The 15,988-nt window shown below is 45.0% G+C and overlaps 1 protein-coding gene across 1 annotated transcript in view; it reads left to right on the forward strand.

The window, feature by feature from the left end:
• The first annotated feature begins 289 nt into the window (after window positions 1–289).
• The window catches only part of LOC126267871 (translation initiation factor IF-2-like), a 128,185-nt gene continuing 112,486 nt past the window's right edge, over window positions 290–15,988 (forward strand). Inside the window, exons 1-3 of the mRNA XM_049973181.1 lie at window positions 290–312; window positions 373–439; window positions 3,167–3,371. Coding sequence (XP_049829138.1) covers window positions 290–312; window positions 373–439; window positions 3,167–3,371 — 295 coding nt within the window. The remainder of the gene's footprint in view (window positions 313–372; window positions 440–3,166; window positions 3,372–15,988) is intronic.

The following is a 15,988-nucleotide window of genomic DNA, read 5'->3' on the forward strand; positions in this document are numbered from 1 at the left end:
CTATGTCTGTTTTAGGGAAAGAGGACACAAGAATTAAGGCAACAATGAATCACATAATCATAGCTTTTCAGTTTCCAGTATGTAGGATGCGACATTACAATGACAAAGATAAAGATCTAAATAAGGAAATTAACACATATTAAAACAAATGAGGTACGAGTAGAATGGTGAAACAAGAAGATAACGGCAAACAGTAATATTTTGAGAATAAATCTGGACAATAAGATCAAAAGACATGAGACAGCTTGAAAGGTCAGGAAATGAAGTTCCTTAGATTTCAGTCCTGAACATGGCTGATAGCAGCAGTTATGAGTAAGTTTCTAATTCATGGAGTACACAGCCAATTAGCTGCCAGTTCTTATTTATTTTTAGTGTTGACCCAGGTTTCGATAAAGTTGAGGAGCTTCAGAACAGCAAGGAGTTACTTGGATTGCATCATGTAAAATGTGTCACCTACATCAAAGAGCTGATTCGCTGAAGTAGCATACACACAACGCCTCAGGTCGATGGATGTGATATGCTTTACGTAATGTAATCCAAATAACTCCTTAACAGTATTTAAAACTGGGTCAAGTGTAAAAACAAGTGTTAGCAAACTGACTGGCTGGTAATTCAGTACCCTTTCGCTGCTGTGGACGTGTACACACGTCCTGTTACGCCGTTTCCCGGGTGCTGTGGAGGATTGTGTTGGTGCTACTTGCATTTTACTACAGTGCAACGGGCGTATGTGTATGTCTTGTGCCACCGAGGTTTCACTGCTATGGTCGATTTAATTACATGTTTGGAATACGTATCACACAACATCCAGTAAGTGCCTCATTGCGTGCTATTATTTACAAAAAGTGGTTTCAGTATCTTGAACTATTTATATATTTGACCATTGTTATGTTCACATGATTGGCGATGCGCAAGGACGTGAATGGACGTGTCACGCGTGAACCCCCTTCGGTTATATAACCTAATAACTGGAGAACGAAATACAGTGTCGCTCTGCTCCCAATTTTAAGTGATACTTCGATACCTTATCCACGTTTGACTCCCTTCAATGTATGAGCTAAAATCAACCACACACATAGTGTACGCAATTCATCTTTACCTCTGCAAACACCTCAAAATTTCGTGCAATGCGTTACTTAATTTGATGCAACGCCAAAAGTATGACGGAAAACGAAAAGAAATTCAATTCTTTAGCGAGCGAAGATGTCAGCCTGCCAGATGTACAGAAATTAATTTTTCTCACATAACAGTTTTCGAAAAATTGGGTGATAAGTATTTCATATCGTCCGGAACGCTGTCTCTCAAAACATGCAACAGCATTTGGCAAAGAGTGTAATCGGCACAAAAGCCGCCTCAGAAAGGAATGCAGAGAGCACCACTTAGAGGCGAAAGGGTTAACTGCACTCATGCTCATAGATTATGGATAATTGCAGAATGTGGTGCCACACAACGTGGTGCTACACAAAACTGGCCCTAATAGCATAGGCACATGTGGAACGAACACGATACAGATCTGTAAGTCCACGGTATTGATGATAAGTTGAGAAAACCGTCCCGAAACACGAGTGCTACAAAACGCCACTGTTTACTGCGCATGTACCCTGAAAACAATATTGAATATGATCACCATGCACACGTACACAGACCGAACAACGGGTTGACATACTCTGGATCAGGTGGTCGAGCAGTTGCTGGGGTATGCTGGGGTATAGCCTCCTACTCTTGTCCCTGTGCCTATCGGGCTTCTGAAGTTTCTTAGGGGTTTGAATACGTGCAGCGATAAGTAGATTGAGAGCATCCCAGACGTTCGCGGTGGGTTTTAGGTCCGTAGAACAGGCTTCTCAATCCATTCGAGTGATATCGTCTGTTTCAAGGTATTCCTCCAAGATGGCAGCTCGGTGGGACTATGCAGTTATCATCCATCAGGAGGAAGGTGGGCGCCACTGCATCCCTGAAAAGGTGGACATGCTGGTGCAAAATGACGTCCCGATGCACCTGACCTGTTGAAGTTCCTCTGTCAAAGACATTCAGGGGTGTACGAGCACCAATCATAATTCCACCCCACATCATGAAACCACGACATCCATACAGGTCCCTATCAAGGGCATTAAGGGGTTGGTATCTGGTTCCTGGTTCATGTCAGATGAAACCCGACGAGAATCACTGTTCAGAATATACCTGGACTCTTCCGTGTACATAAGCTGAAACCACTGTTCTAATGACCATGTACTGTGTTCTTGTTAGCAGGCTTTACGCACTCTCCTGTGATCAGGGGTCAGTGGAATGCACCTTGCAGGTCTCCGGGCGAATAAACCATATCTGTTCAGTCGTCTGTACACTGTGTGTCTGGAGACAACTGTTACAGTGGCTGCGGCAAGGTCCCGAGCAATGCTCCCTGCAGTACTCCATGGCCGTCTGCAGGGGCACTTACGGTGAGATATCAGTCTTCTTGTGGTATTGTACACTGTGGACGTCCCGTACTGTAACTCCTGGACGCGTTTCCTGTCTGCTGGAATAGTATAATCTTGAGACCACACTTGTGGCACTCGGAGGGCCCGTGCTACGACCTGCTGTTTTTGACCAGCCACCAGTCGCCCTAGTAGTCTACCCCTCATAACTTCACCAATATGTCTTCTTTGAGCCATTTTCAACACACAGTCACCATTAGCTCGTCTGGAGAAGTCAGCACACTTACTCGCTGCACCGTACTCTGACATGCACCAACAGACCTCTGCGTATGTGCACTGCTGCCAGCGCCACCGTGCGACGACCCAGGTCTGATGCAACGTATGGTCATACCCTGAGATGGTTTAAACCCGCGAACCGCCCATCAGAGCGTTGTTTCACAATGTATCAGTATTGCCCTTAATCTATGAGCATTAGTGTAGTTCCTGTGATCTGTGGAAGGCTACGCACGACAAAATAATAAATTAAGAGTGCAGGATTGTAAAGAGTATGTAGTGCTTATGTCAGCTCGGAGAATCTGATGACATGTCAAGGACTGTAACTCCTTTGGAAGAAAAGGTGTGAGAAGGACAAAGAAGAGATTATGAGGTTAGTCAGGTGATAAGACCTAATCTCAGAGTAGGTCCTTCTAATGTGACCGCACACGAAACTCCTTGACTGAAGTATTAATCGCGTGCAGTATTAATCGCCTTATCGCCTAAAGGAGCCCGGCCTGTCGTGTGTGGACCAGTTTCTGCACGCGCATGTGGCTGCGGCGGCGGGGGCTGTGGGGGCGGCGGAGGCCGCGGTTGTGAAGCGTGTGCGCGTGTCGCAGACGCGGGATTCGAGTCACGCGCCGCCGCCCCCGCCCCCGCCACCTCCGCCTCCGGCCCCGTGGACACCCCTCAGAAACTTGTTACGGTCGCCCGGTGTGTGGCGGCCTTTTCCCAGTTTATAGCCCCTGAAAAGCGCTCTCGTGTCGCGTTTACCCGCGCTGGCGCGAATGTCTTTTCCCGACCTTGTTTCCGATCAAATATTTTCTGCGACAAGGACAAACAATAAGGTGGAACGCGTAGTGCGGCACGCGATACCTGATGTTTACCCCAGCGAAAGACTATTCCGCTCGCGGCGTTCGTCCATTTCGGCTTTTATGCTATCGTTTACCTTATAGAATATTCACACCTGCTGCATTTCATTCCCCCGCACGCACAAGGCTGGGTTCGCCGTAGAATTTATTCCCGGCAGCTGAATACGTGTATGAGCGTAATCGTCTACCTTCGGTGTCGCAAATCCGTTTTCATTCTTTGTGAGATTCAGTAAACTGTCCGTTACTGAACGGTATTTCGGAATCAATGTACCAAAAGACAGTATGAAGTGTTCCCCCTGTTGAAGAACAGATATTGTTTTCAACTTTGCAACAGATATGAAGAGCGCCTCCAGCCCAAAACATGGAAACATCATCAATGCCATTTCGTTCATGACGAGGGTGTACTTTTTCTTACACTTGTCAGCCCTCGATCTCTACGGGAGAGCAAATTAGGAGCGTTGACAATAGATTACGCTTAAAACTCTCTTGTACTGTATTGTCTAATAGGTTTTTCTTGGTACTGTAAGGTTTTATTGAAGTTATCCAGATGTAATTGCTCAGAAGTTGCGTTACTACATGCATCGTTAGTTCTACCAGAGATGTATTGATTTGAACAAAATCAACTGCCATTGCTCATTTGCGTTTGTTATTCTATTACTTATCCAGAAGTATGGATACTTTTAGAAACAACACTAGAGTAAATTTAATCCTTGATTTCTTATGAAAAATTTCGAGCTGAACTTCTTTGTACGAGATCGTTCTGAAAAGTAATGCCTCTGAATTTTTTAACCTTTAAGGTTTTCAAAATAGACAGAAGTTATTAACATTCAACATTTTCATTCTACATATCTACATACTTATTTCTCGACAAAGTCATCATCGCGTCGAATGTATTTCTCCGAACGAGAGACAGGATTTTGATACCCTCACCGTAGAAGGTCGTGCGACTGCGGCCTCTTGTCGGGTAGACCGTTCACCGGGTGCAAGTCTCCCGATTTGACGCCTCCTCGGCAAGTTTCGCGTCGATGGGGATGAAATGATAATTATTAGAACAACACAACACCCAGTCCCTGAGCGGAGAAAATCTCCGACACAGCCGGGAATAGAACCCGAGCCCTTGGGATTTACATTGTGTCGCAATGATCACTCAGCTACCGCGGGCGTGGAGGTGGATATGAGCCATTAAGAGTACACAATTAAACGCTAACAGGAAGGCAGTATATGCAACGGCGCTCAGAAGTTTCCAGGGACTCGGACTGCATAATCTGTGTTTATTACTTCTTTCCGCTGCAACGAGCTCAGCCACTGATGATAACGATTTGTATCGCGTTTTTGTCTGTGTTTTCCTTAGAAACAAATCAAATGTTTGCTTGATGAAATCTAAATAGTGCACAGTACGAAAGTAGAGTTTATAAAGTTTAATAAGAATTTCAAATACTTACTTATTTGGCCTAACAATAGAAAGCCTCTATCAATTGTCTGCCTCCATCTTAACAATTATCTCAGCGGCAAATTCAAATTACGCTGCTCTGCAGACATAAATGCCGAACGTAATACAAATGTGTAAAAATAAATGTGCACCGGTGGTTCCGAACTCATTTTAATGAAAATAATTCGAATCAGATTGGTTTTTTAAAAACAGTGCTCATAGCACGATCGTTATAACAAACTTTTCTAGCTGATGTATGGAGCCGAAATTAATTACGCACGAGTTGCGAAGAATAGTTCCAGGTAACATACGTCAGTCTTGTGTGCGTCTGATATTCGGTGATTTTAATGATCATTTTGCTGAAGATAATTATTTCCGTCATAATCCATAGTTGTATAGAATCTGTTGTATGAACTGTGATTTAGTGACACTTACACAACTTACAGACAACACTTTAACACGACGTTAACCTGCAGTTCCTTAGCAACTTGACCAAATCCTTAGCCGGGAGAAAATTTATTTAGTAATTACTCAATGTAATAAAATAAGATTATAATTTTCATTTACAAATTACTTAAATACCAAACCACTGAATAATTCATGTTCATTGTTACTAAGGGGACTTCAGTTATTCACACATTTTTCCGACGACTCATCCTGAAATTTAGATTTACCTGTCCTTTTTACCGTAACTCTACACCTTTCGTAGCTGCAGTGACGCATGATAAACTAGTGCCAGAAAGGGAATAAATTGTTTAGCATTGTTTCTGTAAAATCTAACAGGTATCTCTTTCAGTCCAGAAGCCTATCAGTTACTGACCGATCAGAGTTGATTTTCTGCTGTGCGATCAATAGGCTATATCTTTCATGTCAGCTTTCATAATAGGATTACTCCTTTCAAATATCGCACAATCTTGTGCAATGAAACACTTTCCGAGATTAGAAATCAATATTTCTGGCTGATCTGTAGTTTTCCCGCCTCCGTGCCTAAATAGTCACTTAAATATTGAATTGTTGCTATTTGATTATGTAACGTCTAAACGTCTTTGGAGTTTCTGTCGGTTCGCTTGAACCAGATTTACTTTCGAATTCACTGAACGGTTCTCGAAAATCTGTCTTTATCCTCAGTTCGCTCTTTTGTACACAAGGCTTCTACTTCTCTTAGTTCTCTCCTGAATCTCTCTTTGCTTTCGTAACAGCGTTGTAACGTGGCTCTTCATCCACTATGGGACTTTCCCATACATCACAACGCCGTTGGGCATATATAGCGCTGCGATGTTTTTGACAAGTATATCTCAATTTTATCTATTTATGCTATACGTCCCAGTCTCCGCAGGTCAGATCATTTAGTGACCAGGAGTGTAATACATTGCCGACAAGGGCAGTTTCACGAAGCAACTGCTCAAAGTCTTTCCCAAAAAGAAGAAAACCTCCCGGAACTGTCTCATACAATCAGCTGGGCAGCAGTTTAACCCAACGTTACCAAGCCATTGTAAAACTTAGGACTGCAGAAGGGCATAAAATAGGAAATTTTGTACTTAATTCGGTATTTAACTTACCACTAGAGATCTAATGAATGTAACTAACTAATGCATAATCTAGAAACACAAATTTGTTTGAATAAAATGTGGAGTAGTAAACTTTTGATTGTTTAGCAGCAATGTATATTATCCCCTGTTTAGTGATCTAGGTTTAATCCCATTATTCTCCAATTCTGTAGCAGGAAAAATGAGGTCATTATCTTTACAGGAAACAAGTTCAGGTAACGCGTGCTGAGTATTATGTTACTTCTCCAAAGCTCTTTACTAATACAACTGCTGAAGTACGTGGTCTGTAAGACCATCCGACTGCTATGTTCGAGTCTGACTTCATGGTTATCTTGTCCCATATTATTTGACTTTGGAAACCTGATAGAGGGACAGTTGATACTTTAGAGTTGATTAGGCCAGTGTGATATGTATTCCAATTCGAACTTAGGATTTGATGATATACGAGGGGGGACCCAAAAGAAACCGGATTGTAGTCATAAGAAATTTATTGATGAACCTTTTTACAAAATCACTTCAATCACCTTCATATTACTCTCCATTACATGCGATGCACTTGTCAAGTATGTTTTTCCCACTGTTGGAAGCATGTTTGGAATTCTTCAAGTTTCATATCGTCCAGTGCCCTTTGCGAAGCTGTTTTTACCGCCTCCACACCGTCATAGCGCTCACCTTTTAGCGATTTTTTCATTCGTGGAAATAGGAAAATGTCACACGCCGCTAGGTCCGAAGAATACGGAGCGTGGGGAACGACAGACCACCTCTGAGATGCCAAATAGTGGGTCACTCGTAAGACCGTGTGTGCTGGAGCGTTGTCATGATGCAGAAACCAGTCACCTAATCGCCTAAGTTCAGGGAGTTTCCTCCTCACATCCTCTCTTAGACGCGTTAAAACATCCAAGTAAAAGTGCTGGTTAACAGTCTGGCCAGGGGGTACGAATTCCCGATGCACAATTCCACGAACATCAAAAACGACAATGATCATCGTCTTCACATTTGACCTCTTTGTCTTCCTTTTTAGGTCTGAGAGAGTTGGGAATCCTTCACTGACTTCACGCTTGCTTGATTTCTGGGTCTTACCCGTAACACCAACCCTCATCCACTGTAATGACTCTGTTCAAGAAGTTTCGATCACGTGAAATCTCTGTTTTCTAGTCCTGACACACATTCATGCGGATGGTTTTTTTGCTCCTGTGTGAGAAGGTGCGGAACAAATTTAGCAGCAACACGTCTCGTGTGCAAATCCTCACCGAAAATCCGCTGGCACTAGCACCAACTCATTCCTATCTCTGCTGAAATTTGGTCCATCGTTTGGCGACGATACTCGATCTTTTGGCAGACCTTTTCAATGTTCTCCTCATTTCGCGATGTTGAAGGGCGTCCAGAACGAGCCTGGTCTTCAACATACATCTCACCATGTTCAAAGCGCCCAAACCTCTCGAAAACCTGTGTGCGGCTCATAGCGTCCTCCTGGAAAGCTTCATGAAGCATTTGGTGTGTCTCCGTTGCAGTTTTTTTTTACGCATGAAACAAAATTTCACACACACTCTTTGTTCTTTTTAAGTTGCCATAACGACTTCGCAGAGGTAACCCGCCAACAGTAAGAGAAACACAATACCACACTTTAACGTTCAGCTCTACACTGACACCGTCTGCACAGCTGTTTCATGATGGTCTCTACTAACACCATCTTGTGTGAGAACCCTGCACTACGTCTACGAGTGGCAGCGCCCTCAGAGCCCGGTTTCTTTTGGGTCCCCCCTCGTAGTTTTCCGATTAAGGCAACTTTTATGTTGCCAGTAATAACTGGCCATTATAACCTTTAATAAGTGTAACGAATTGTGGGTTTGTGGAGGGGCTGTAAAGTTACCATGTATGGTGCAGTAGTTTTCTAGTACCACACTAATATTTTCTATTTCTGAGCTGCTAGAACGAACCTTTTTCTCTAAGTGTAAAGTGGTAGATATATCTCCGATTAACACAGATAACGCGTCGTGCAGGGTTTCCCAAAACAAAACAAAAAAAGACGCTTTCATGTCGTACTCTGCTACCCGGGTATCAGCATCTGTTTCCTAGAACATGCCTGACAGTTTAGCAGCAGCCCGACAATTCTACACCCGATAGCTGCTGCTAAGGCATAAGGGGCAGCTGTGCCAACTGTTCCCTAAATGGACTTCCTTCCGTAGATACATGACTCCACCACTGTACAGCAACAGTTACCAAGAAAATGACAATTAGTGCGTGATTAGTGAGTTGTGTCTCGCCACTTTCTGTAATAAATGTGTAAGTGCTTTACAAGCCACATCATACGCCACAGTTACCATTCTTACTCGTATATGCCCTATTGCATTCCAGTCTAAACTGAAAGTACCCGTTAAAGAAGTCGTCTCGCTCTAACGAGGCTTGGTTAACTGTTAAAAGAACGTTCCGAAGAAGCAAGAAGCGAGAAAGATAATTTCCAGGCAACCCCTGTTAGCCTCGGCTAAACCGTACTAGAGATAACACCAGCTCATAAGCGAAGCCGTGCCCGCTAAATACCCCTTGGAGTTTCTTAATGCGCACCACGCTGAAAATGAGTCACTCCGTCCCGTTTACTGTTGCAAGCTTACAGTGCAAACTTTCCCCGAGATCAACGATTATGTGAGAAACAAACTAAGTTAACAACTCAGCAGGATGCGTTGACTTTGGGTCTCTTGCCGAGTATAGTGACTACCTAATAGAGAAGACACTAAACGAAGTGGGTTTCATATCCGATAAACACTTGTATACGACAATACATAGGATGTGCTACTGAAGCGAAACTCGGTACTTTATCTATATAGGTTTCCTGTATTTATAGCTAAGTCCAGCAGAGTATATAGCTCATTATAAAGCTACTGACTGATACAAAGGACAGATCAACAACTTAAAACAAAAAATGTATTTCGATTACATTGTTGATGGAAACTGTGCTTTGTAATTTGCACTAGTTATTCATAACATTCCTAAAGGTCTGAAAAATTAGTATATAAAACGGCTCCTAATATAAATTCCAGTGCACATATGTTACTTGCCTATTACATACATTGTTAAATATACGATTATCTACACTACTACATAGCATTGTAAACAAAACTCTCGAAAGGGATTTGAGCGATCTATTTCCAATTCTTACATGACGCTCTAATGAACATTTGATAGGCCATACGCCACGTATTTCTTTAATAGATAGACGATGATGATGAGGTCCCGTACTCCAAGGAGCGTAGGGGACGATGCGGGAGATCCGCACCGCTGTACTAGGCAAGGTCCTAGGGAGGTGGTTTGCCATTGCCTTCCTCCGACCGTAATTGGGGGGGGGGGGGGTGAATGATGGTGATGAAGACTGCACAATAACACCGAGTCATCTCGAGGCTGGAAAAAGTCTCTGACCCCGCCGGGAATCTCACCCGGGACCCCTTGCGCTGGAAGCGAGAACGCTACCGCAAGACCGCGAGCAGCAGACAGTAAACACATCGTATATAAATCTATATGAAGTACATAAATCAGAAACATTCTCAGTAAAAATCTCGGAAATTTCTCGACCGATTTACTTCAAAATTTTAGATGATATTTTAATGTACAATCGGACGTTCATAGGCTTTGTGAGCACGTCATTGCTTCGCCGTTGATAAAATACATGTATGTAAAGAGGCTATACCTCCTAACTTCTTCACTCTGTCTCTCTCTCCCTCTCTCTCTCTCTCTCTCTCTCTCTCTCTCTCTCTCTGTCCATCACCTAATCCCCTCCCCTTCCGCATTACCTCCTTCGTCACTCACGCTCTCCATTTTCTACTCCCTCTCCCTCTCCGTCGATTTTCTACTTCTCCACCTCTGCGTCCAATTCTTCCCCCTCACCCCTTTGTAAATCTCCTCTTCCCTCCTCTCTATGACCTTACGCTTGTCTACTTTTATTTCAAACGAAACAGGGATTTCCAACTGAATTCGCTTAAAATTAATTGGGATCGTTGATAAATAGGGAATAAGAGATATAACTCCAACTGCTGGATCTGCCAGAATAGAAGCTATAGTATCTCCCCAGTTCGTGGTCGTGCGGCAGCGTTCTCTCTTTCCACGCCTGGCTTCCTGGGTTCGATTCCCGATGGGGTCAGGGATTTTCTCTTCCTCGTGATGACTGGGTGTTGTGTGATGTCCTTAGGTTAGTTAGGTTTAAGTAGTTCTAAGTTCTAGGGGATGTTAAGTCCCATAGTGCTCAGAGCTATTTGAACCATTTTAGAAGCTATAATGACGCTATTTCGCTTAGTACTTACCTGCGAATTGTTAGGAACACAAAGTTAACCATTATAAAACTTTCCCGTACTCTTTCAAAGCAGTCTGCGGGCAAGATAACAAAACAGCTGTTTTTGCATACATAATTTTTGTGTAAAATTATAGGCTGATCAGCCGGGATATGATCACCAATCTAATAGTCGGTATGTCAACCTTTGTTAAGAATAACAGTGCCACCGCTTTGTGGGAAGGAAGCATTGAGGCTATGGTATGTTACTGGAGGGAGTTGGCACCACATCTGCCTACGCACGTTACCTACTTCCAGAAAATTCCGGTGGGGGGGGGGGGGGGGTGATAAGCCCTGACGTCATGTTCAATCACATCCCAGACGTGTTCGATCGGGTTCAGATCTGGCGAATGGAGGGCCAGCATATCAACTGGAACTCGCCTCTGTCTTCCTTCAATCACTCCATCACAATCCTGGCTTTGTGACTGGCGCATTATCTTGTTGAAAAGTTCCACTAATGTCATAAAGAGTTGTACATGGTCGAAAGGATATACGTTGTCTGCAACCAACGATACTCCTCGGCCACCATCGTGCCTTGCAGGAGCTCCACTGCACCTCTGGATGCCCAGGTGAATGCGACCCAGAGCATGAAGGAGCCGTCGCCAGCTTGCCTCCATCCAGAAAGTACAGGCGTCAAGGAGCTGCTCCTCTCGAAGACAACGTATTCGCTCCCTCCCATAGTCATGATGAAGAAGGCATCGGGATTCATCAGACCTTACAACACCCTTCCACTGTGACAGTGTCCTGTGTCGATGGTCAATTTTCCACTTCAGTCATATTGCCGATGCCGTTGTGTTAACATTGGCACGTACATGGATCGTCGGCTGCGGAGGGCCATCGTTAGAAGTGTTCGGTGCACCGTGTACTCACATTTGTACTCTGCCAAGCATTAAAGTCTGATGTTAGTTCCTCTATAATTCGCTGCCGTACTGTTTTGCCAGTCTGCCCAGCCTATGACATGCGACTTCTGCAATGAGAGATGGCCGCCCAGTCCCACGACGTATGGACAGGAGTTTACCTTGGTTTCGCCACGTGTTGAAGACACTCACCACAGCACTCCCCGAACACCTGAAAAGACGGGGAATTTCCTAAATGCTTATGCCGTGGCAACGGGCCATCTCTGTCTGTCCTCCGTCGAACAGAGAGATCGCGCGCCTTCTCCATACTAAACACAGACGGCAAGCTCACTGATGCTACACTCCTGGAAATGGATAAAAGAACACATTGACACCGGTGTGTCAGACCCACCATACTTGCTCCGGACACTGCGAGAGGGCTGTACAAGCAATGATCACACGCACGGCACAGTGGACTCACCAGGAACCGCGGTGTTGGCCGTCGAATGGCGCTAGCTGCGCAGCATTTGTGCACCGCCGCCGCCGTCAGTGTCAGCCAGTTTGCCGTGGCATACGGAGCTCCATCGCAGTCTTTAACACTGGTAGCATGCCGCGACAGCGTGGACGTGAACCGTATGTGCAGTTGACGGACTTTGAGCGAGGGCGTATAGTGGGCATGCGGGAGGCCGGGTGGACGTACCGCCGAATTGCTCAACACGTGGGGCGTGAGGTCTCCACAGTGCATCGATGTTGTCGCCAGTGGTCGGCGGAAGGTGCACGTGCCCGTCGACCTGGGACCAGACCGCAGCGACGCACGGATGCACGCCAAGACCGTAGGATCCTACGCAGTGCCATAGGGGACCGCACTGTCACTTCCCAGCAAATAAGGGACACTGTTGCTCCTGGGGTATCGGCGAGGACCATTCGCAACCGTCTCCATGAAGCTGGGCTGCGGTCCCGCACACCGTTAGGCCGTCTTCCGCTCACGCCCCAACATCGTGCAGCCCGCCTCCAGTGGTGTCGCGACAGGCGTGAATGGAGGGACGAATGGAGACGTGTCGTCTTCAGCGATGAGAGTCGCTTCTGCCTTGGTGCCAATGATGGTCGTATGCGTGTTTGGCGCCGTGCAGGTGAGCGCCACAATCAGGACTGCATACGACCGAGGCACACAGGGCCAACACCCGGCAACATGGTGTGGGGAGCGATCTCCTACACTGGCCGTACACCTCTGGTGATCGTCGAGGGGACACTGAATAGTGCACGGTACATCCAAACCGTCATCGAACCCATCGTTCTACCATTCCTAGACCGGCAAGGGAACTTGCTGTTCCAACAGGACAATGCACGTCCGCATCTATCCCGCGCCACCCAACGTGCTCTAGAAGGTGTAAGTCAACTACCCTGGCCAGCAAGATCTCCTGATCTGTCCCCCATTGAGCATGTTTGGGACTGGATGAAGCGTCGTCTCACGTGGTCTGCACGTCCAGCACGAACGCTGGTCCAACTGAGGCGCCAGGTGGAAATGGCATGGCAAGCCGTTCCACAGGACTACATCCAGCATCTCTACGATCGTCTCCATGGGAGAATAGCAGCCTGCATTGCTGCGAAAGGTGGATATACACTGTACTATTGCCGACATTGTGCATGCTCTGTTGCCTGTGTCTATGTGCCTGTGGTTCTGTCAGTGTGATCACGTGATGTATCTGACCCCAGTAATGGGGACAATGAATTCACGGTGTTCTTATTTCAATTTCCAGGAGTTTATATGCACCGTGCTTGTGTCTCACTAGGAGTCATTCCTCACCAGGTGACGCTGCTATCGCCTGGACGGGCTTATATCGATTGTAGGCTGGTGGTCACAACGTTGTGGCTAATCATTGTATACAAAATGAAAGAATATATTTGGTAGAAGCGGTTTGTGTAACGATTTAAATGCCTTGCTTTCTTAGTTAAAACTGATAAAAAAACGAAACTATACATTTTCATATCATAGCATCGCTTTTTCCTGGTAGCAGTCGGTTTTAACACGAACGCCACACTTGAGCGGTTGGGCTTGCAGATTCTAGCATTGGACGGTAGGGGACAGTGGTACACGTAACTCAGCTAGGCTACTCTGTTTCACCCGATGCGATACGGTAGTGCTCTCGGTAGTGGTAGTTTACGACCACGATGAACTTGTATACGTTTAACGATTTTAAGGTGCTCCTAATTCCAATGGGCTTGCAGGAAGACGTATTTACGCAGACCGTTTCCCACATTGTGTTTTACTCTCTCACGTAACGTTTACTATAGTAGCTCGCTGACTGCGTAAAACGGTGATCCTGCACCTAAGTATACAGTGAAGCCAAAAATTGTATTGAGAGAAAGTTTCACAGTGCACTGTCATGCTATTTTATCTAGTCAAAGTTATTTATCAGACAAGATTTAACGAATGAAATGATTTCTGCATTGTTGCTCTTTATTTTGTGGCTGTTTGTGTTAGTGCTCAATAAGTGTGTTTTGTAAATACATACAGTAGCTTAAAGTCTTGTTTTTGTTTCGGGTGTTTAAACATAAGATTCACAATAATTCTCCACCTGATGATGTATTTCAAAATGTTCCCACCGCGTGTAGATGTTTAACATTAAATGCAACTTCCTAGGACCTCGCCCGTGTGTAAAAGACCAAATTGAAGGAGTGCGGGCCGCTGTGGCCGAACGGTTCTGGGCGCTTCAGTCTGGAACCGCTCGGCCGCTACGGTCGCAGGTTCGAATCCTGCTTCGGTCACGGATATGTGTGATATCCTTAGGTTGGTTAGGCTTAAGTAGTTCTAAGTTCTAGAGGACTGATGACCTCAGATGTTAGGTCCCATAGTGCTCAGAGCCATTTGAACCAAGGTCAGGTCGTTTTGTTTTATCGCGAAATAGTGGAGATAGTGCCACAGACATGATACGTGAATTGGAGCGGCAATCATTAAAACAAAGGCGTTTTTCGTAGCGGCGGGACCTTCTCACGAAAATTCAATCACCATTTTTCTCCTCCGATTGCGAAAGCATTCTGTTGGCACCCAGCTACAGACAGAGAAATGATCATAACGATAAAATAAGAGAAATCATGGCTCGCAAAAAAAAAATGTAAGTGCTCGTTTTTCCCGCGCTCCATTCAAAAGTGGAACGGTAGAGAGATAGCTTGAAGATGGTTCACTGAAACCTCTGCGAAGCACTTTGTTATGAATAGCAGAGTAATCATTTACAAGTAGATGTAGAACACGGAAAATCCTACAATGGGGTGAAGGAGGAAAGCTGAATTGGGAACGGAACTATACAATTAACTACTTCCACGGAATCCTCCATCGATTGAGGGATTAGTTGGCAGACTGAGAAAAAGAAACCAGGAAAGTACATGTAAGCACAAATAATATTGCCAAAGTACATGCTAATTTAAATTACTAGCGTGTGGGAATAAATGTGGGAAGCAATGACCATAACCCGTAAGAAACGACTTTGCGGTTCCCACGTCACGATTCATCCAAATGCAGATTTTTCCTTCCATTGCTCTAGGACTCTGCTGAGGAGGATGGGCGTATTGGCAGCTGAAGGTTATAAGTTCAGTCGTGCCGACTATGACCACGTCCAGGCCGACATGCTACTTCTCTGCACCTCTAAAGTCAGATCTCCGTTCATGGGAGTTCTTTGGTGACGTGTCTGTCGGCTATCCTGTTCAGAAATCGTGCTGTCCCTGTCAGCACCGGATTCTTTTCAGCCATCTGCTGTAGACCTCCCAAGTGCCGACGAAGAAACACAACCTTTGGCTAGAACCTCGATATTCTGCCATTATGAAAAAGTAATGTAAGTTTTTGTTTTACAGGGGAGCAGGAAGCAGAATTTCTCTCCGGCCAAGAGAAATCCTCAAAGCCTTCGCCAATGACGGCAGATCCACATACAAACTTGCAAGTATTCGTTTCCACTATTAAAATAATTTCCTTCAACCAACCTGTAATTGCCTTAGAAAACTAAAACAATGGCTTCCGCTGACGTCCTTTGAGTCCAACAGTTTTTCCTAATCCTGAGTGCACAATGTTCCCCATCCCACTGAAGTATGCATCCTTTTAAAAAGCATTCTTTAGTCGGATTGTCACAGTATCGGTTCACAGCTTGGCGGATGTCTCCTACAGAGCTCTGCGACACTTTTTTCTGCATTTTGGCCACTGTCTCTTACAATGCACTTGTACACAACATACTAGCCTTAGAGCCCAGTGTTTGAGTTAGAAAGATTCTTATGACAAGCTATCCCCATGTCCTTATCTTCCCACGGTCTGTTAGCAAACCCTCCTTATACAAAAACTTTACATGT

Source organism: Schistocerca gregaria, chromosome 4 (genome assembly GCF_023897955.1).
Source record: "Schistocerca gregaria isolate iqSchGreg1 chromosome 4, iqSchGreg1.2, whole genome shotgun sequence".
NCBI lineage: Eukaryota > Metazoa > Arthropoda > Insecta > Orthoptera > Acrididae > Schistocerca > Schistocerca gregaria.